Source organism: Trifolium pratense, linkage group LG6, assembly GCF_020283565.1.
Source record: "Trifolium pratense cultivar HEN17-A07 linkage group LG6, ARS_RC_1.1, whole genome shotgun sequence".
Classification (NCBI taxonomy): Eukaryota; Viridiplantae; Streptophyta; class Magnoliopsida; order Fabales; family Fabaceae; genus Trifolium; species Trifolium pratense.
The window spans coordinates 11,678,493-11,699,624 of record NC_060064.1 but is presented as its reverse complement, the minus strand read 5'-3'; the positions used below and the strand labels follow the sequence as shown (position 1 = coordinate 11,699,624).

At 31.7% G+C, this 21,132-nt stretch overlaps 3 protein-coding genes across 4 annotated transcripts; 1 reads left to right on the top strand and 2 right to left on the bottom strand.

Moving 5' to 3' along the window:
• The first annotated feature begins 1,231 nt into the window (after positions 1-1,231).
• On the top strand, positions 1,232-3,438 carry LOC123890089. Its single transcript, XM_045939631.1, has 6 exons — positions 1,232-1,474; positions 1,603-1,678; positions 1,790-2,042; positions 2,547-2,829; positions 2,976-3,053; positions 3,159-3,438. The coding sequence occupies exons 3-6, from the start codon at positions 1,792-1,794 to the stop codon at positions 3,207-3,209; spliced, it is 663 nt and encodes a 220-aa protein (XP_045795587.1). The 5' UTR covers positions 1,232-1,474; positions 1,603-1,678; positions 1,790-1,791; the 3' UTR covers positions 3,210-3,438.
• Positions 3,439-5,485: 2,047 nt separating this feature from the next.
• LOC123890088 lies at positions 5,486-10,958 on the bottom strand. The gene is made up of 13 exons (XM_045939629.1): positions 10,686-10,958; positions 10,481-10,552; positions 10,010-10,096; positions 9,415-9,513; positions 8,216-8,311; positions 7,979-8,044; positions 7,806-7,896; positions 7,139-7,206; positions 6,966-7,031; positions 6,692-6,742; positions 6,334-6,398; positions 6,032-6,116; positions 5,486-5,793 (listed from the first exon to the last, which is right to left on the bottom strand). Exons 1-12 carry the CDS (start codon positions 10,857-10,859, stop codon positions 6,062-6,064), a joined length of 990 nt encoding a protein of 329 aa, XP_045795585.1. The 5' UTR covers positions 10,860-10,958; the 3' UTR covers positions 5,486-5,793; positions 6,032-6,061.
• Positions 10,959-15,341: 4,383 nt separating this feature from the next.
• Positions 15,342-19,671, bottom strand: LOC123890087 (adenylyl-sulfate kinase 3). Of its 2 annotated transcripts, none has more exons than XM_045939627.1 (7): positions 19,338-19,671; positions 17,879-18,025; positions 17,100-17,249; positions 16,293-16,411; positions 16,131-16,215; positions 15,687-15,733; positions 15,342-15,605 (listed from the first exon to the last, which is right to left on the bottom strand). In XM_045939627.1, the coding sequence occupies exons 1-7, from the start codon at positions 19,411-19,413 to the stop codon at positions 15,507-15,509; spliced, it is 723 nt and encodes a 240-aa protein (XP_045795583.1). In that variant the 5' UTR covers positions 19,414-19,671; the 3' UTR covers positions 15,342-15,506. The 2 variants fall into 2 exon arrangements, with proteins under 2 accessions (XP_045795583.1, XP_045795584.1); XM_045939628.1 differs by having other exon boundaries at positions 17,879-18,070; positions 19,338-19,670.
• Between the last annotated feature and the right edge of the window lie 1,461 nt (positions 19,672-21,132).

Sequence of the window (21,132 nt, the reverse complement as noted above, 5' to 3'; positions counted from 1 at the left end):
ATATATTTATATGTAATTTAAACTTATAAATATTATTTTTGGGTTAGATCAATCATAAAAATTGAGAAAATATTGTGGATATATAGGTTAATTCGCACCAAGTAGCTATAAAATTGTCGGACTACATGACAATTATAAGGATAAAAAAGTAAATTAGTTTTAAAATCTCTTCATTCCCCCTCTTGAACCAAACATATATCTAATTAAAATCTCTCACCTCCCCTCTCCTTCCTTCTTTTGAACCAAACATATGTGTAAGTACAAATTTTACCTCCCCTCACCTCACCTCCCTTCCCCTTCATTAAAATACCTCCCCTCCCCTCCCCCTATGTTGAACCAAACAGACCCAGTTTTTAATTTAATTTTTTATATTTAACCACTTCATAAAAATATGGTTAGCTTCGCCACTGCTTAAATTCCAAAAGAATGTGGGATGTTGAAGAACTAGAACCATCTTAGTCACTACTCATATTCAATCCAATAGACTTCACACACAATCAATCTCTATGAAAAAATATTGTAGTAGGATATGTTGAATCAATGAACCTTTAATTCCAAAACGTGTACTAGAACCATCTTGGTGGCTAAGACACCCAATATATTTCACACAATAAATCTAGAAAACCAATTCCATTATTTTATTATATAAGAAACATTATTTAAATATATTTTCTCTCCCGATACCGTGATTCTTTTATATCCCCAATATTTCAATTTTGCTCTTGCAGAAAAATTCGGTTCGCAATTTTTTATAGTGCAAATTCAAAGTAAATTTCGGTTTTTAGAAACCAAAATTTGTTTTCAAAGCAAAAAAATTTTGATTTCTAAAAACCGAAGTTTTTTGCAAGGGTAAAATTGGAAATTCAGGGGTATAAAAAAAATACGGGTCAGAAGAGAAAACATCTTATTTAAATATCTTATTTAAATATGGGTATGCTATGAGTCAAATAAAAGTTTGGCCTTGAAATAAGTTAAGGCCCAAAGTTAGGCCCAATAATAAACCCAAGCCCAAGACTGTGGCAGGTAAAGCCTGTAAGAAAACGATAACAACAGTTTGTTTTTTGTTTTATTTTATTTTTGTCAATAATTAGGAAAAGGGTGAAAAAGGAAACAAGAATGAGGGACCCTCCAACTCTGATCATCAATCACCTAACCCTTCTCTTAGCAATCCAACGGCTCTGATTCTCTCTCATTTTCTCATCACTTCACAAGAAGGATAAATACACAAACACATTACATAGAGTTACATTACATTACACACAACAAAGAGAGAAACAGAGAAAGAAGAGAACAATATAACCCTCAAAACTCTGTTTCAGTTTTTGTTAAAACTGCTTCAAACAACTACATACAGAAAAACGTTTCTGAGAAAATCAATAGAAACATTCTCAGAACAAACTTCACAAATCTAACAACAAAAAGATCTTGTTCTTTCACACATACTTTTCTTCTCTCAATCCAAATTTCTATCATTGTAAGCCTCTTTCTTCATCTTCATAATTTTCTTCTCATTTGAGGAGGCTCTTTTGTTGATAGATTTGTTCTCATCTTCTTCTTGTTGTTGTTCTGAGTTCTGACCCTTTTTTTCTCTTTGTGTTTCAGATAAGTTTCTGCAAAGGATTGTCTTCTTTTGAGGCATAGATCTTAAATTTTGAAGCAATCCCTTAAGAATTTTTTGGTATGTTCTGAAATTTTCTTCAATCCTTATCTGAATCTGTTTCAGACCCATGAAGTAAAATTGGATTTTTGTATCTTCATATTGTTAACATTTGAACCTTTTGTGTTACAGAAATGGAGACAGAAGAGAGGAACCAAAGAACATGTAAGACAACAGAACCAGAGTTCTTCTTGCAGTGGGGAAACAGAAAACGTTTGAGATGTGTTAGGGTGAAAGATCCTCGGATTTCAACTAGACTCAACGGTGGTGGAATCAGAAGAAAACTTAATTCTGGATTGGATAATCATAATAGCCGTTCTGGTGTTACTCTTTCTGAGAAAGAAACTTCACATCATCATCAACAACAACCTAATCGTCTCACAAGGTTGTTCACAACAACAATAACAAATGGATCTTCTCATATTCCTTCTTCTTCATCTTCTTTCTTTGTTTGGTTTCTCTGAAGAAAAAAATCTGGGATTTGGTTTTTGCCCCCTTATTGTTTGCTGAAAAGAGAAAACTTTCATTTTTGTCATTCTTTGATTTTCAGTGAAAAATAAAATGGGGTTTTTTGTATTTGTTGGTAAAATGCAACGATGATGGTTTTCATTTGGTTGGTTAATGGGAAATTTTCTCAGAGAAAAAAAATCCATTTTTTGAAGGAAAAAAATCCTTTTTTTTCGTTGCTCCCGGAAGGAATTTTTTTTTTTTTGAATGAATTAATGATGTCAAAATTGAGTTTTTTTGCATACCCAGATGCGATAAACATGTAATCTATTCTTTGTTGAGTTTTTTTTCATAAGGGCATTCGATCTGTGATTTCTATGAAAATGTCTTAAATTTGGTTTTTTTTTTTTTGTATGATTTTGATGGAAATTTTGGCTTGCAGGAATTCTGACGGTGCTATTCTACGGCCGGCGGCGGGAGATAACAGAAAATCGGCATCGCCGGAGAAGGAAGATCGGTACTATACAACAAGGGGGTCAGCGGAGGATAACGGTAAAGGCACCACCGTTGATGTTAACAATGGAGAAGAAAGAGCTCATGTTTGGCCTAAACTTTACATCACTCTTTCTAGCAAAGAGAAAGAAGAAGATTTTCTTGCCATGAAAGGTTGTAAGCTTCCTCAGAGACCTAAAAAGAGGGCCAAAATTATTCAAAGAAGCTTATTGGTAAGTTTCATGGATTTTTTGTTTTTGTGTTGTGGTAAAAGTGGAAATTGGGTGATTAATTTTTTTTAATTGTGATTTGGGTTTGGATCTTGTTAATTCTCATGACCTAATCTTTGTCCACTTGTTTGTTCGGTGTTGGTTTACAGTTGGTGAGTCCTGGAGCATGGTTGACTGATATGTGTCAAGAAAGATATGAAGTTAGGGAGAAGAAAAGTAACAAGAAGGTTAGTGGCTGGTTGGTGTTGTGTTTATGTTTGAAGTTTAAACCTAAAATCTTTTAATTTTTTTTATTTAAAAAATAATAATTTAATTTTGGGTTTTGGATGCAGAGGCCAAGAGGATTGAAGGCTATGGGGAGTGTGGAAAGTGATTCTGAATGATTATGATGAATTGATGCAAAAATTTGAAGGGAGGATCTACAACAATACACAAAGTTAAATATTTTGGAAGATGATGATATTTTGAGTTGATGATGATTCAAGTTTATTTAAATTTGCTTTCACAAGTAGGGAAAGGCTTATAAGCTCCCTCTCAATGTTTTTGTAAACAAGTAAGATCTGATCTGATCTTGATCCATTTCTATCAATGAAGAAAATTATTTTCTCATCACTTATCATTCTTCTTCTTCTGTTCTTCATCTCTCTCTCTCTCTCTCTCTCTCTCTCTCTCTCTCTCTAATCTTGCTTTATGATGATTGAATTGATGAGTAAAGATACTATTCCATTCCATTCCCAACAAGTTTTGGTTTGTTTTGTTTTGTTTCTCTCTAGTGTGTATACATTAATAATCAACTTACCTTCATATTTCAGCAACCCTCTTCCATGATTTTTGCTTTTTCTATAATTTTTAATACTATATAGTTTCAAGAGAGACCTAAAATGAAAGTGTATGAATATGCTATGACCCACCTTTGGATTTAATGTAATAAATCATATGGTTTTTGACTGTCAGAAAACAATTAAAGAGATAGGGTATGAAAAACCAACAAGGGAAAGAAAAAATACATTGAAGATTAATGTAAGACACAAGTAGGCAAAATATAGTACATAATTTCAGAAGTGTATATGAGGCCCCTAATAAAGCATGGATCATGGTGTACTTGGAATCTAAATGATTTTGTTGTTTCTACTATCAATCTATCTAAGCACTAGTGTAAGAGAGATCTTGATTAAAAAGAAATGGTGTGTGTGTGTGTAACTGTGTACTATCACTGAAGTGCTGAACCAACTATACCCTGTGGATTGTCTATATTTATATATGTAGACTATTTATTTAGTACACGAAATCTCTTCTACAAATTGCTATTTTTGGCTTAAGGTTGAAATTTACAAAGTTGCTTACATGTGTTATTAAATAGTCAAGATTTTGCTGATCTTTACATTTATTATTATTTTATTATACATTATGAGCACATAAATATTGGATTTACCTTCTGGAAAGTTATTTATTTCAAATCAAACCAATGAAGGAGTCAAATGAATCGCATTTTTACTTTTGATATCAAAGAAGAGTGTTTATTGAGGTTTTGGCTTTCTAGAATGGAAGGCTCATACAATGATAAACATGATAATCTAGGCTAAGCAGTTGATCCAGAACCTTTGGCTGTATGCTCATCACATTCCTCGCGGTTGTGCAATTTAGACCATCAGATCAAGTGATCAAACGGTTCAAAAACACCGAGCATTTGTTTGAAAAGGTCCAATTCCACGGCGTGGCCGCTCATCAATTGTGAAGCTTCAGTTTGTGGCTTCTAGATTCACTGATTTTAAATAGACCTGCGAGAATGATAAATCAAACATATGCTACGCCCGAATGCGAATAAAATCAGTCTGTAAACAACAAAGGCACAAGAATGTACCACCAAACTTTCAATGATCCATCATGCTGCAGTTAGCATGCACAATATCTGAAAGCAGTTGTAACATGTGAAAGGTGATGCAATTAAAAGTCTCCTTTTCTGTACATTTATATTTCTTTGTGAACATTAGAAAAATGAATAAGAAACAGACGGTTGTGATTTGTTCAATCATCTAGATAAAGTACTTGAGGCATCACCAGAACCAGAAATTGATAAGAAGGGAAACCAATATTTTCTTTTTGGTTTTGGTTGGCTTTTGTTTTCATACACAACAATGGGACAAGAGATCAACCACTCAAGTTCTTTGGTGGATTAAAAAATGGACAAATTATTGTTTATCACTTTACACTACTAAATACAAAAATTGACCTTTTCACATTGGAAAAATTATACGTTGGCTACTTAACAAAACAAATTACTGATCATAAAATTATCAGAGTAAATAATTTTATAAAATAAAATAATAATAATAAAAAGACTTTTATTGACACTCTGAAGACAGCTATACAAACGTGTGTTTTTTCCACATTGTAAGGTGCCATTTTCAATTTGCTAACTTTTTGAAAACGTGCTGTACAAAAATGACATAATTTTCAACGCAATGATCTTTCATCATGCGCAGTAATCAACTATCCCCTCTGTGTCAAAAAATAAATATCATAAATTTGCAGGAAAAAAAGTGGAATTAACGAATAGAGTTACATGTATATAATTCTTTTTATATTGTTCATACATAGTCTTTCAACTCATAAATTTAACCATACATAAATATAACTGTATTGGCACAATATCCAGCTCTGGCCAAGTAAAAAATTTCATGTCATTTCTTAAAGGATTATTCATAAACTGTCTCAATTCTTATTCAACAAAATAAACCTGGAGGAAGATCTTATGATCATTATGTACAAAGATGTGTGTCTTTGAGAGACAATTAATCTTACACCATTTTAATGTCTGCATTTTATGAGTGTTACCCCGCAACAAATCGCTAATACGCGAAAGTATACAAAGTAAACTATTTGACTTGTCATTGTATATATTGGAAATATAACTATATTATTTACTTGTCCTCCCCAGGCCCCAGCAGATGGATGACCGGTAGGAAGCTGCAGCATTTCAAATAGAAAGGGATTAGAATAGAAATCTTCTCATACAATCTCATGTTTTAAGTGGCTCCTTCACTACTTTTTTGACATTTAGCAAACTTTATTACAATCCACGACTGAGTTGGTAACTTTGAATAGAATTTATAAGAGATTAATTTCTGAATGAAAAAAAATGATGAATCTTGGAGACAAAAAGTGCGTCAGTTGAATTCAAGTTTGATGAGTTTTGGATCAGTACCTCTCCATCTTTGATCTATGTAGTATTCAATCACACTTGTGGCTTAGCAGCTTGGAGCATCTCAACAATGAGAGTCTTAACGTCCCTAAAAGGAAAGCAGTTAACGGTTACTTATCTGCAGAATTGTTTATAAAAACAACCAACATGGTGCAAACTGCAAACCGAAGACAATGGGATCCCCAAAAAGATGATAACAGAGAAAATTGTTATCTGAAACTTAACAGCACCAAATTTAATCTAATTAATTCAGATGTGTCGTTTTCTCCACGAGACGGGAATTCATATCAAATATGATGTCTTACTTTCTATCTTCTGCAGGTCGAGGGAAAGGTACACGGAGCTTGAAAATATCTCCCTGATAACCAGCCTACAAAAAAATTTATTTAAATGAAAGGTACAAATTCAAAACTAAAAAAATAGTAAAAGAAAGATCAGACATTCAATTTGGTCCCTTAAGTTTATTTTAGGTTTCAATTTGGTCTTTTACGTTTAAAAAGTTTCATGTTAGTCCTTTTAGACAAATTTCTATTTACAGTGTGAGATTAATTTCTAAATGTAACATAAGGGACCAAATTGAAACCAAAAATAAATATAAGGGACCAAATATGCAATTAAGCCTTGAAAGAATAACTGATATTAAAAACATAAGAGCAACAATACCTTAACATTGAAACCTAGACGATCCAAATCTAATATGTCAGCAAAGTCCACCTGCATATAATCAATTCAGTCAACATTGAAGCCAAAGATCATCAGCCCCTTCCCCCACAGAATATAATTTGGTACCATAGTCATCCATATGGATTTTATGCCCGCTTATCATATCATATTGAATACAGGCTTAACAAAGAAAATTCCATGATATTAACAGTTGAAATAAAGTGTCACTTTTCTTGCTGATACTATATATTGTACAACAGGCAACGTTACATACCGGAACTGAGGTCCAGTGCTGCACAATCGCTTTAGTATCTTCACCATGATCTTTGTTCATATGTGACTGTCAAACAGCAATATTTATATTAAAAGAGGGAAAAAAATGGCAGTTTAAGAAATAAATTGTAGACATGTAATACATTATACATGATATCAGTTAGAGATCATTACCGCTACTGGCTTAGAAAACTGAGCTATGGGATCAACTTTTGCAGATTTGTACTCATCTCCATTAAACTCTGAAGTCGAAGTTAAAAAAAATAAGCGTGATAATATTGTTTCTAATAGATAATACAGAAAATACACAAGAAATTCACTAGTGGGACAGTGATGATGCATGCTCATTTTAAAATGCAAGGATTCCTTATATATAATGCTATTCAAAAACCAGATAACAAGTACAGTTCTCAATCAAAGCAATTGACTTGAAAGACAGTTTTTATGATGCAGTATGATGCTGAACACACCACGCTAGCATCAAGAAATCCCCAGCTTAAAGATAAAAATGATCTCATTATTTTGGTTATGTTTTGATTTTGACGTTTATACACTCTTGCTCACTTGAAGAGAAGCTCACATAAGAAAAGCTTTGTCCTACTTTATTGCATCCAGACAGCCACACAAAAAAAAAAATCATATCCTCCAAGGTATCAGTATAATGAATAGTCCTTCAATCCATCTGGTTCTAATCCTAGGTTAACATGATAATATTTTATTCTATTCCTCTAAGGGATAAGGGAAATGTTTAATAATATGAAAAGTTAACTGTCCCTTCCCCTCCAAACATATCCCAGCATTTACAGCAAAATGAACCGGCAAGATTAGCAAGTTAACAAACCTCCTGATCCTAACAAAGCAGTGGCAACACCTGACACAAATCGTACAACTTTTGGTTCAATTCGTACAAATCGGAAGTCTCCAAAATCAACCTTCAATATGAGTAGTTGTTAATTCTAGAACAAGCAGAAGAGAATAAAATAAGTTGCAAGGAAGAATGATGAATAAAGTTACCCAAAATGCATTGGGATGTCTTGCCAAATATGCAGCTCGTATGGCCGCATTATCCTTTTCAGGTACCTGAATATAATTTCAGGACGACATTTAAATTTTTGCCCCTTCATATAATGATTCTGTTATTTAATAACTATGTAAAATCCAATCATTAATAAACAATAGTAAAAGGAAATGAAAATATAAAAAAGAAATAATGTATAACTACTGGGAATTGAATAGAAGATAGTAACTTACAAAGACAGCGTCACCATGTAAAGTGATCACCAAATCAGTCCTATCTTCAGGATCTCTAGCGAGAAGCACTGAACATTTAGGATTAGCAGCTAAGTCCTGCAAAGTGCAGAAAACAATATTCTTTAGCAATGGAAGCAATCATTTAATTGGTTCGTAGTGAAAAAGGCGTTCTCATCAGGTTCCGCAGGAGCAAGTCATAAAGATTGAGAAAAATCGGTCATTCACAACCAGGGGCGGACCCAGACATAAATTACTAGTGGGGCTAAAAAGCTTAGGCACTAATGGAAAAAAAAATTATTTTGATAGCTTAGTTAAACAACAAACAATATATGAGATTACTACCAAAAAAAGAGCAACAACAAATAAACAAACCAGAGGATTTCTATTCAAAAAACGAAACCAACAAACTATATCCAAAAAATCACAAAATTTATATTCAAAAAAATTCATGCATATCATTATTGTTTGATGCTTCGCAAAATACTACTTTGAACCAAAATATATAGAATCCAAAATTATACTAGCTTATCAATTAGCTTAAAACTTATTAATTTTTATTCCAATTTTACCTATATTATCTTACTTGAAAAAGTTAAATATTAATTAAATATATATTTTCTATGTCATTATATGATAGTTCAATTACTAATTTTACCCAATATACTACATATATTTTCACTAATACTTAAACTAATATGTGTACGAGAGACTTACAATCATCAATAATAAACTCTAAACTAATATTTACATTAATATTTGTATGAATATGTATAAAGAATAATTTAAAATAATTTATAAAATAATTTATTAATTTTTTGAAAAAAATATGGGCTTGGGCTGGTGTGGCTATAGCCACACCATGCCTTGAACAGGTCCGCCCCTGTTCACAACCACTGATGAAGGATTTCCTCTCATCCGGCTAAAGTATTTATACACAATAAAGATAAGGCTTGAATAAGGAAGAATTATATTTGTAAAATGACTGTGTGCTGGCTGAGGACATAAATGGGATTTGAAATTGAATTTGTGGCATTTGACAAGCCAAATTCGATACTGTGTGCTGGATGGCAATTTATACAAGTTCACAAATTGAATGCCAATTCCTATTTCTCACAAAACTTTAAATTATTTTTTATTTATCATTTTATTAACAATATAAGATGTTTTAAGATGAGAAAAAGAAAATGAAGAAACAAAACCTTCGAATGAACTGCCAAGTCGCTCAATGCTAATATAGGACATCCATCTGCATCACATGCAAAGTCAACCATAGATCCTGATGGATAACCGCCATACTTCTGCACGTCAAAAATCAATAAACTAAATGAGAAGAAGGCAATCAAGTTGTCTGCCAATAAATACTAAAACAAAATTATATGCCAAAGATATGATCATAAAGGCTACCAGCGAAGATTTCAATTTACTGGCTCTATGGAGCATGAATTTTACTATTTTGTTTGTAGTTATTGTTGTTGCTGATAGGGAAGGGTGCTCGCAGTACCACGATAACCTGATAGTTGGGACAAGAACAGAAGTCTGCAACTAAACTTCCAAACAAGCAAATTTCTATCTCTCCATGTCTCTCTTATTCGACCAATCCCAGCATTTGTAATTCTTAAAGATACTTTCGTTGCTTTTGCCTAGTGAAATCTATCTCGGACCAGGAAAGTTAATAGCCATATGCTACCATACCATAACAGTTTAAATAAATAAAAAAGACGATTGCATCACATGAATTACACTCAACAATAATCATTAAATTTTCACAGGAGACGGTTAAAAACAATCTGTTACCTTCGAGAATGTGGAGAGCGTACCACGTAGACTCCGATCAAGGACAGTTCGAATCTCTTCAATTGCTGGAAGTCTTGCAGCTTTTTCCTGCAGCAATAACCTCATTAACATACAATCAATCTTCCTAAAAAGACACATACAAAATTTAAACTACAAGTATCGGATTTTAGCTTCTGGTTTATCATAGTTTCACAATTAAAAAAACCATATAATTCTACACTTTACAGAAACTTTTTTATAAACTTATAGATATTCGTAGAGATGTTAAATGATACAGGTTCTAAATTGACAGAAAGTAGAAACTAATCAAAAAGTTAAATAAGTGAGCTTCTACAAAAATTGATGAAGACTAATTTAACCAATTAAGCTTATACTATAAAGTTTTTATCTTTTAATCACATTCATTAATTATTTTTTCCATAAGTGCTTCCAGAGAATCAATTAAAAAAAGTGGCTTAAAAGTCAAAATACCTGATGAGCCTGAATTAATTGAAAGATATCATCTTTTCTTATGTTAACATCACCAGATGACGATGACGCAACCTGATTCATAAACCAGAAATCACATTCATCAATTGATTGAATAAACAATAATATATATGATTGAGCAAAAGAAAACAGAAAATAAATAAACAAATTCAAATAATTTAGTGCAAATTTCAAAATTTGAAGATACCGGAGCAGTGGATTGGGAAGAAGCAGCCATTGAAAGAGTGGGAGTGGGAGAGGTGAAGGTGAAGGAGTTAGGTAATGAAGTGTTGCGTGGTTTGGGGGAGAAAGGAAGGGCATTATGGGAAATTGGGCGAAAATATGTAGAGACCCTTGTCAATGGCGTCACCATAGTCTTCATCTTGCGGAACACTACAACAACAACAACAACTGCACCAGATATTCCCTTTCTTCTACTATTTTTTATTCTTTCTCAATTTTTTTTGTTTTATAGTATTTCATTTCATGAGCTACTTTTTTATTTCCTTTTAAGTTTTATTTTTTAACCTATACCTTAATTATATAAAAAAATAAAATAATAAAATTTGATCCACATATACATTACCACATCACCTTTGTGACTTACAGAATTCATTATTCACATGATACATTGTCAAAAATAAATTCCAAATTCAATGTTGAGAAAATATTGTAAAATTTTATAAAATGCAGGACCATACAATACTATTTTTTGGAAAGACGAGAGAGGTTATTATTAGGTGAAATTACAAATGAATACAAGCGATTAAAAAAGATATCGGCAAAATCATGTCATAAAAGGGTAACACAATTTGGAGGTTATTATATTGTACATATTTTTCACTATGATTCTGTCTCAATAGGTGAATTTTATGTTTGGTTTCAATTCTGGAGCATCCAGAATTGATTCTGGACGTGTAGAATTGATTCTGACTTGTTTGGTTTCTCAAAAGTAGAATTGATTCTGCCTCCAGAATTGATTCTACTTGAAGCTATAAATCGTAGCTTCTGATTCTAGAATTGATTTTTACACTCAATTTTTTTGTTCAACTCACTTTTTCATGAATATATCCAAACATAAACCACTTCAGCTTAAAATCAATTTTGGCCAGAATCAATTTTACAGAATCAATTCTGCCAAAATCAATTCTCTCCGCCGCAGAACCAAACACACGTACAAACTACTAGTATTTTGTTTTGTATCATGACTCATAAGTACTACATGAATCGTGCTCTCAAGATCTTCCGTTAACTTGAGAAAATTCTTAAAAAGTACGTAGCTTATTCTGACTCATCATCATCGATTTCAAATCAGCTCCATTTTGTATTGCAACATTTAATTTCATAGATGTTCTCATATTTGTATGTACCTACCTGGTCCAATGTATCTTAAAAGATATTGATATATCATCTTAAAATTAAAATTAGGAGTTAAACTTAATTCAATCCTACAAACCTGACTTATACTTAAAAGTCATCTCACAATTAAACTCTTAACAATCTCTTCACACAAACACTTATGGACCAAAATTTTTGAAAGTGTAAGATCAAACAAGTTTTTATCATTCCTTGAGACTAACAAATGTGCGGATATGCCTGCAAATAAAATAGAAAACATTTTCACCTTATGCTTCCAAGTTACGAAATTAAATCCAGGTACTAGTACTATACAGGGAAGAAAGTATCAAATGTGGATAAATAATAAATACATAGGAGGAGACACAAACACAAACGTTCTTTGAGAAACAAATGAAACCACCACAAAAACAAAAGCAAAAACCTAATTAAGATGTATAATATAAATAAATATATACAATAATAATAATAATAATTGTTTGGATTTTGAATTGAATTTCAATCGGAGTGTGGAGTTGAATAACCAAGGTAGGAGGAAAGGGAGAAGATGAAACGTTGGAAAGGAAGACAGAAGATGAGACCCAAAACGGCGTCGCTGCTGAATCTCTCAGGGTTGCACGCTATGTATTGACATAACCTAGCTGACACGTGCGCTACCCTCATCACCACGCCGCTGTTCAGTACCATTCTTCTTCTTCTTCTTCTTCTTCTACGTTCGTCGTTTTGCGATCTGCACTTGCTTAAGATCTGTGGTACTTTTTCCTCGCTTTGACGTTTTTGTTAGATCTAACTAGTATAATGGATGGAAGCGTGTTGTGTTGTGTGTTGTTGTTGTTTGTTTGTTTGGTGGTCCAACTCAAAATACTAGTATTTTCAAATTGAGAAATGACATATATATATATATATATATATATTTCTTTTTTTACTAACAAAAACATTCATATATGTGAACCGGTTCACATCATTCGAGTTAATGACATAAAACGATTTTATCTTAATCCAACAATTGATATCACAAAATTAAATTTTCCAAAATAATTATGTGTTTGAATCTGGAATGTTGATGACACTAGAGTTATTGAATATACACTGAATTTGGATTGAAGCAAATATACAAATCTGAACAAGACAAACATTGTATCGAAACGTAAAATAAAGAAACAGTGTCAGTACCAATAGGGAAATCAAACAAACAATTTCACACTAAGTCGGAGTAAAACAACACCGGAAGAAAAAATTACAAAGAAGAAAATTCAAATGAAGTAGTCACGATAGATTGAGATATGGTCTAAAATTTTAACTTCCAAATTTTATATTAAATAAAAAAATTACATTAAAAAGAGATATGGTCTAAAATTTTTACTTTCAAATTTTATATTAAATAAAAAATTACATTAAAAGGGGTCATTGTTGGACCTTTTATTTGGGGTTCATATTAGGGGACCCCAAAAAGAGATATGGTCTAAAATTTTAACTTTCAAATTTTATATTAAATAAAAAATTACATTAAAAATTAAATGGTTTGATCTTGATCGACGGTACTAAAAAATTTATTGCACGCGGACTACACTGATCTTAATTGCGTCTAATCTATTTTCATCAAACTAGTATAACTTACCCGTGCAAATGCACGGGTATTTATACGGGTTAATGTTCAATGAAAAATATAGATATTTTTTTGACACATGAAAAATATGGATTATTAAATTTTCAATATTTTGTGGTTTTTTTAATTATTTGTAAAATTAATTTTATATTTAATGTAATAATTTATTTAAATATAATAAATGATCCAAATTTTGGATATTTTAAGGAGAAATGGTAGAACGGATAGTGATACTTCACTCCCCGTTCCCAACCCACATGTTCGTATATTTGTTCTTTTATTTTCATAAAAAAAAGTCATTAAGCAAAAACTAATCTAACGGTTAATATATATTAGTTCTTAATCGTCTCCTTTAGACATTTGTTTTCTTCTGGAGTATTTTAGCACATGTCCCCGTGTGAAAAAATTTCACATTTGTGTAATGAACAGTAGAATTATTTATCATTTGCTTGACACAAAAAAAAATTTATATCATTTTTTTTATGCATATCTCATTTGTTAATGGTGCAAATTTTAAAAAATTTATCTATTTGTTTATCTTACAGTGATGTTTGGAAAATAAAAACAAAGTAATACATGATATTATTACTTTTAATTCTTTCTTTTTTTATATATAAAATCATTGTTACTTTCCTTACTTTCAATTGATATTTATCGTATTTTTTATATAATAAAATCTACAAATGTATGTCCCACTCCGTGTAAGTTATTTTTTGCTTAATACCTCCATGTAGATTATTTTTTGATCAATATCCCCTATTGTAATATTATGTTTGGTATAAATCACTATGTAACATTTTTTTATTAATAAAATTAATAAAATAATAAAATAAAATAGAAAAATAATCTATGAAGATTTGATGCGTAAAATAAAATAAAATAATCTATGTAATTTTTTGATCAATAACCCGGCTCGAGTGCACCACCGAATAATTCTAATATTGATTTTCAAGAGTTCATGCGTAGAAGATTTGATGTTCGTGATAAGCAAATTCATCGACAACTTCAACAAGACTTGATAGAACATATATGGGAACGTTTTGGGCACGACAACAACAATTGAAAAACATTTTAAATCTATCTTTTTTCATGTATTTTATTTTTATGTTTATGAATTTCTTTTAATGTATTTTTTTATAATTAAGTTATTTGTATCATGTATTGTGTTATTTAATATATTTTTATATGTTTTTAATTTTACTTTGTTTCAAATTCATCAAAGAATTTTAATTCAAATACATTTTTATATATTATTGTAAAATATAAATGAGTAAAACATGTGGGACCCAATAGGACTCATTTAAGAGTTTTTGATGAGTTGTATGGATATTTGAGAAATGTGGTTGAGTTGCTTAAATAATTGAAAAGTGTAAAATAATATAAAGAATGAAATATGACCCACTTAAAGAACTCATATTGAGTTTTGGGATAATGGTGCTCTTAGGTCAATAAATTATACAATTTGATCAAATATAATATAATGCAACTTATTGAATATTGATTTAACAGCGAAAAATATATATAAATAAATAAATAAAAGTGCTTATCCACATTGGACAAAGTCTCAAAAATGTAATTTATTTTTGTCTCTATATTTTGAAATTCTTTCAAATTTGTTGTCTGTGCTTATTTCATGAGGATTTGGATCCTCTCTATTTTTTTTTCCTCCTGAATGAGAAAAGATAGTAAGTGAGAGGCAGCATACTATGAGATTAATAAAAATATCATTATCATAATATAAGTATAAAATTTCAACCACCAATTAACGATGCTCAGAAAATCGTTTACAATCCTTCCTAAAATTGAAGCATGTCAATTAAAAGTCTTTCCATTAACTTTGTAATTTATTTTCCTAGTACCACAATAATCAACATCGCAAAGAAAACTAATATCATATATACCTTGAAAAACATCATGAACTTAATCTTTCATCAATAAAATATATCTTTACAAATCCACTCATCCTCTCAACACTGCCTCCTACTACCAAACTTTCTAGGATTTCAACTTCAACTAGAACAAACATTAGACATTACAAAATCAAACATTAGATATATGAATATTTCCCTAACATTCAAGATATCCTTTCTCCTCCAAGTAAGAAACAACTTTTCCTGCCATCACATATGGTGTGGGACAAACTCCACTATCCTCCTTAATTTCAATCTGAAAAATGAGAGAATCATGTTAAAACATATCCATCTATTCATGTAAAGAATTTTAGTAGCACTGTGAAACATAATGTACCTCACAATTTAAGGGTGGTTCGTATGGATCGTCAATGCCGGTAAAACCTATGCAATTAAACAATTAGTACAAAAATTGGGAGATGGTAGAAGTCAAATATGAAAATAGTTTAAGCACTTAGAATTCAATAAGTTATTCTAAGCATTGTTTTAGACACATTTGAATTTAAAAGGAACATTATCCAATAGGCAATGCAGGATAGAATATTTCACTATTTAACCTAAGATGCATTGTAGGTTCTGAACTATGTTAACGATATTCATTAGAATTTGAAACCTTTAATCGCGTTAATGGCATAAAACATTTTGGCAGCTAATTGTGAAATTCAGTTGATGCCAGTCACCATAAGCTGAAGGCCAAGTTAACTAAAGATTTGTGAAGCTCTTTGTTTTTTAGAAGGGTGGGGGGAAGCTTCCTCTAGTAAAATGAATTACAAAAGCATACCTTTGATCTTTCCGGCACGAGCAAGCTTATAGAGGCCTTTTGGATCTCTTGCCTCACACAATGATAGAGGCATGTTCATGTAGACCTGTAATTACTATTCGATATCAAATATCATGCAGACTAACTCTCAGAAATGACAAGAAATAACTAAAGGAGTCTTGCCTCAATAAAATTGGAATCAGGCAACATGGCACGACAAGTATCCCGATCTCTTCGATAAGGAGATATCAGACTGGCTACACATATTAGGCCAGCATCAGCAAAGAGTTTTGCCACTTCGCCTGAATTAAATAGATTATTTCAGTAAAACATTGGAATACTTATATGCATCATACTTTCAAATGCACACCAGCTAGCCATATAACTACTGTCTACAACCAGTATTATTGCCTCAGAAAATGCATATTCATCAATTTCAATGATATATGGATCATATGTAGGTAGTAGGTAGACATCACAATTTCACATATGAACAAGTAATTACTGAGATGGTTGCTCTCCGCCCCCCCTAAATTGAATAGAATTTGCCCCATGTCGCCCCATCCATCAGAAGATACCTTCTGGTAGAGCAAATCTTACCGGGAGATATCTTCCGGTAGTGTTTTTCTAGTGATGCAGGAGAGGGGAGGGGGGCACGAAGAGCAGCCATCTATTACTAAAACATCTACCTGAGTACGGCACAATAGATATTAATTTCCACAATTCAACTTTTGAAAAAAAACTGCATCAAAAAAACCAAGATAACAGTGCAACATGTAAGACATTTCATCCTTTTGAGTTTGATTCAAATATATACGTTTTTTAATAACAAATTTAATATTCATCACCCATGCCAGTTTAGACTATTGAATCTTGATATCACTCTACTTGGCAGATAAGATAACCAAATAATTAACAAGTTAAAACTGACGATCAAGTTCTCTCCTCTTATTTATTCTCTTACACAATTTGTTTTTGGAGAAAGTTTACCAGTTCTGCGAATATTTTCAGTGCGGTCTTCTGCTTTAAAACCAAGATCCTTGTTAAGTCCATGCCGAAGGTTGTCTCCATCAAGGATATAAGATAATTTTCCCCTTGAGTGCAGTTCACTGCTTAGTGAACATGCCAACGTGCTTTTTCCTGAACAGTTTGAGAATACAATCAGCACAGCATGAGGGAAGTGGGAACCACATTACACATACACTCATACAAAGGAATTTCAAACACTATGCATCAGTTTCGGGTATCCTCAATTCCTAATTCCTAATATTCACAAGTCACTTGCAAAAGAGCTAGAATGCAGTATGTCATAAATGCGAAGTTAAAGGTAATGGGTGGAATAAGTGAAAAAACTTGAGAGTTTGGAAGTTTGGCACCCTTTCATTTGATAATATCAAGCACAAATAATGAATGAACTATAGCATCTGTGTATTGTAGTTTAAGGTTTTTTTTAGTCTTCCATGTTTCTCTATTCTTTTTGCAATCAGTTGCAAAGCTTTTTGTTTGTTCATTTAATTTAACGTTTTCGTTAAGAATGAAACAAAATATAGACTTGAAAACACATGGAAAATTACAGTTACCATGCAATAGTATCCTGTCGATCATGTCAACTTAAAGGGGATTGTTAAATTTGGGGACCAGCTAAAATATAATAAAAAGCATAAAATTCACAAACAACAAGAATATGATAATGTTTCCCGTGACAAAAACTAAAAGGGTGTTTGGGGCCAATGCTGAAAAATGTATGCAATAAGCCTAACGATACGAACCTGATCCACTGAGTCCAGTAATCCATACAACACATCCCTTTTGGTTAAGTAGCTTCTGCCTCTCAGGTTTTCCGAGTTGACAATCTTGCCAAAAGATATTTGTAGCATTGCTCAGAGTTGCCATTGAAACAGTTTCACTAGTTTTACCTGTTCACCGATATTAAGAAATCAATAGCATTTCATCATCGATTCCTGCAGAATCAAAACATAAGAGAGAATCTAGAATATACAAGCACGATAATAATACAACTAATCAAGACGTTTGCAAGTGCTTCATATGGACAAGCATTACAGCAGTGCTACACAGTTGAAAGCATGTCACAATACACCAATTATAGAGATATTAGTGGAATTGTGTCTCATCACACTCACTTGTTTGTATCAATTAACAAATATGACATGTTTCACATAATCAGCGTCTAGATACATTGTACTTCTAAAAGTTTTTGCATAAAGATCAGGATGAAATATTTTAAGGCTAAAATCAAGGAAATAAGTTGGGCATAACATACGGATGTACCAATTTGGATCCTTATTCCTTTGTTTATGAAAAATAAGATGAACTATGGTTCTATTAGGTAGATAAAGACAAAATTTTAATCATGATTGGTGATCAAAATTGCGCCTTTATAAACAACTATATCTTAATCTTAATATTGAAGAAAAGGAGGGCATCAAAGTCGATATGTAACAAAATCCACACTCAAGTTTCAAACAATCTTCCTAAACAAGATTCCATGCAATAACCAGATGGCTTATGGGACCCTTTCACTTTCTTACACACACAAACAAACACGTTTTTTTTTTGTAAACCAGGTATCTGCTGCGCGCAACTGCAGAGACCAATCCCTCGAGCCTTGTGGGACCCAAATGGGCGGCAAACTCAATTTAACGATGTTGCATGCCCAAACAAGGGATCGAACCCAGGACCTTAGTTAAGACTTAAGATAGAAGAGATTCGCGTCATCATCTAAGCGCTTTTGGGTTCACACACAAACAAACACCTTAATTGCAGTCAATTATGCAGCAAGCAACAAACAAACTTTATGATAAATTTGATTATGAAACCAAATTAACCAATGGTGGATCCCTCATTAACCTTTACTTTTCTGATATGAAAACTGAAATATTGCTGGCATAGCTACATAGTGATTGAATTGCATGGCATTTTATGAAGTTTCAAAAGATCCACCCGACCCACCATTCCAAAGACAATTTCAATTTACTAATCATCACCTACCTACCCTTTTTTTCCTTTGTAATATCTGATTATTTCATTACATGCACATGTGAAATAAATAAGGATTAAAAGAGACATCAATCACCTAATCTAAATAAAATTATAATTTCATACAGTTTTTTGACAAATGACACAAGTAATTAAAAAAAAAAAAAAACACAACCCATAATGCAAAAAAGAGACTTTAGAGAGAGAATGAGAGAGTGAGAAGATACTAACCAGGAAGAAAATTTGGGGGGTGTATGAATCTGATGGTATTGGTATGATGGTATATTAGTGGTGAATGTGATGACATGTCATGTTATGTGTAATGGAAATGGAAATGGCGAATGAGAAGGCATTGAAAGCGGTTTTAATTTTCATGGGTTGGTTTGTTTGAAAATTGGACAGTTATTGTGTGTCGGTTATGGTAATGAATAGTTTGAGAAAATCAATGAATGAATGAATCTGGACACACAGTATTTCTGTCTTGAAAAAATAGATCCTCACGGACAAAGCGGTACATGTATTCTCAATGGCTCTTTTTTTCTTTTGCTTCATTAACTGCCCTTCTTCTAGTCTACCAATAGGACTCCTACCCTCCACATTCATTTTCTCTTGGCAAAAGTAGTACAAAAATCACATTTGACTCTATGTACCAAAAAAATTGACTTTTGCTGGAAAAAAATAATTATGGGAAAGAAGACACGTGTCATCACGTTATTGGCTAGCTATGCCACATAAGTATTATGTTAAAAAAAATTAACGGCAAGGACCAATTTTAATAACGGAAAAAAATGTAGGACTTTAATTTTTCACCATAAAAAAAATATATAAACTATTCATAACTATAGGGCAAAATGTAGGGACTAAAAACATATTTAACACAAAAAAAATTGACTTACAGGAGTATTACCTAGTACCTACAGTAATTCCTAAATATAAAATCTCATAAATTCATATAGGTGAGATAGTCGGGTTTTGAGCCCCAGTCATGACGTTCGGCCTAATAATTTCGATATTTTTTGTCAGTTGAAATAGGACTTGTGGACTATATTAAATATTTTGCTAACTAGATATCAAACTTTAATAATCGAGTATTAATTTTTAGGCTTAATTGCACATTTGATCCATTATGTTTATTTTAGGTTTCAATTTGGTCCCTTATGTTTGAAAAGTTTCATGTTGGTCATTTATGTTTTAAAACGTTTCAAGTTGGAGCACCAAGTTTTTAAAATTTGAATTAGTTAATCCCTATTTAATCATCTTTATAGGACTAACTAATTCATACTTTAGAAACTTGAGGGACCAACTTGAAACTTTTAAAAAACATGAGGGACCAACTTTAAACTTTTAAAACATGAGGGACCAATTTAAAACAAAATAAACATAAGGGACCAACTTAAAACCTAAAATAAACATAAGGGACCAAATGTGCAATTAAGACTAATTTTTAACTTAATCTAAAATTGAGAATTTTATTTTTGGTTTGTAAATTTAAATATTAAAAAATATTAATTAAATAAAAGAAGGGTTAAATATGTTTTTGGTCCCTGTAGTTTCTCAGAATTTTCGTTTTAATCCCTGAAGTTTATTTTCACACTTTTTAGTCCTGAAGTTTCATTAGTCAATGTTTTTAGTCCATACTTTTCATTCAACTCATGTATACTTTCACATTTTTGAATGATTTTTTGTATTCATGATTATAATATTATAAGAACAACCGCGATAAAAATTTAGAATTTTTTAACATAAGATGAATTATTTATGTGCAAAAAACAAAAAAAAAATCATATTTAATTAATCTTTTGTTAAAAATATTTAAACTTTTGATACAAATATTCATATAATGCACTAATCATGACCGGAAAAAAAATTCAAATGGTACGCACGAGTTGAATGAAAAGTAGGGACTAAAAACATTGAAGTAAAAAACTTCAGGGACTAAAAAGTGTGAAAAATATCTTCAGAGACTAAAATAAAAATTATGGAAAACTATAGGAACAAAAAACATATTTAACCCATAAAAGAAAGG

Coding starts and splice junctions, on each gene's coding strand:
- LOC123890089 (XM_045939631.1), top strand. CDS start 1,792: ATGGAGACAGAAGAGAGGAACCAAAGAACATGTAAGACAACAGAACCA. Junction 2,043..2,546: donor CAACCTAATCGTCTCACAAG/GTTGTTCACAAC, acceptor TTTGGCTTGCAG/GAATTCTGACGGTGCTATTC. Junction 3,054..3,158: donor AGAAGAAAAGTAACAAGAAG/GTTAGTGGCTGG, acceptor TTTTGGATGCAG/AGGCCAAGAGGATTGAAGGC.
- LOC123890088 (XM_045939629.1), bottom strand. CDS start 10,859: ATGAAGACTATGGTGACGCCATTGACAAGGGTCTCTACATATTTTCGC. Junction 7,897..7,978: donor GACATCCCAATGCATTTTGG/GTAACTTTATTC, acceptor CTCATATTGAAG/GTTGATTTTGGAGACTTCCG. Junction 7,032..7,138: donor AGTTTTCTAAGCCAGTAGCG/GTAATGATCTCT, acceptor GCTGTTTGACAG/TCACATATGAACAAAGATCA.
- LOC123890087 (XM_045939627.1), bottom strand. CDS start 19,413: ATGTCATCACATTCACCACTAATATACCATCATACCAATACCATCAGA. Junction 18,026..19,337: donor CCCCCCAAATTTTCTTCCTG/GTTAGTATCTTC, acceptor ATCGGTGAACAG/GTAAAACTAGTGAAACTGTT. Junction 15,734..16,130: donor TCGTGCCGGAAAGATCAAAG/GTATGCTTTTGT, acceptor TTAATTGCATAG/GTTTTACCGGCATTGACGAT.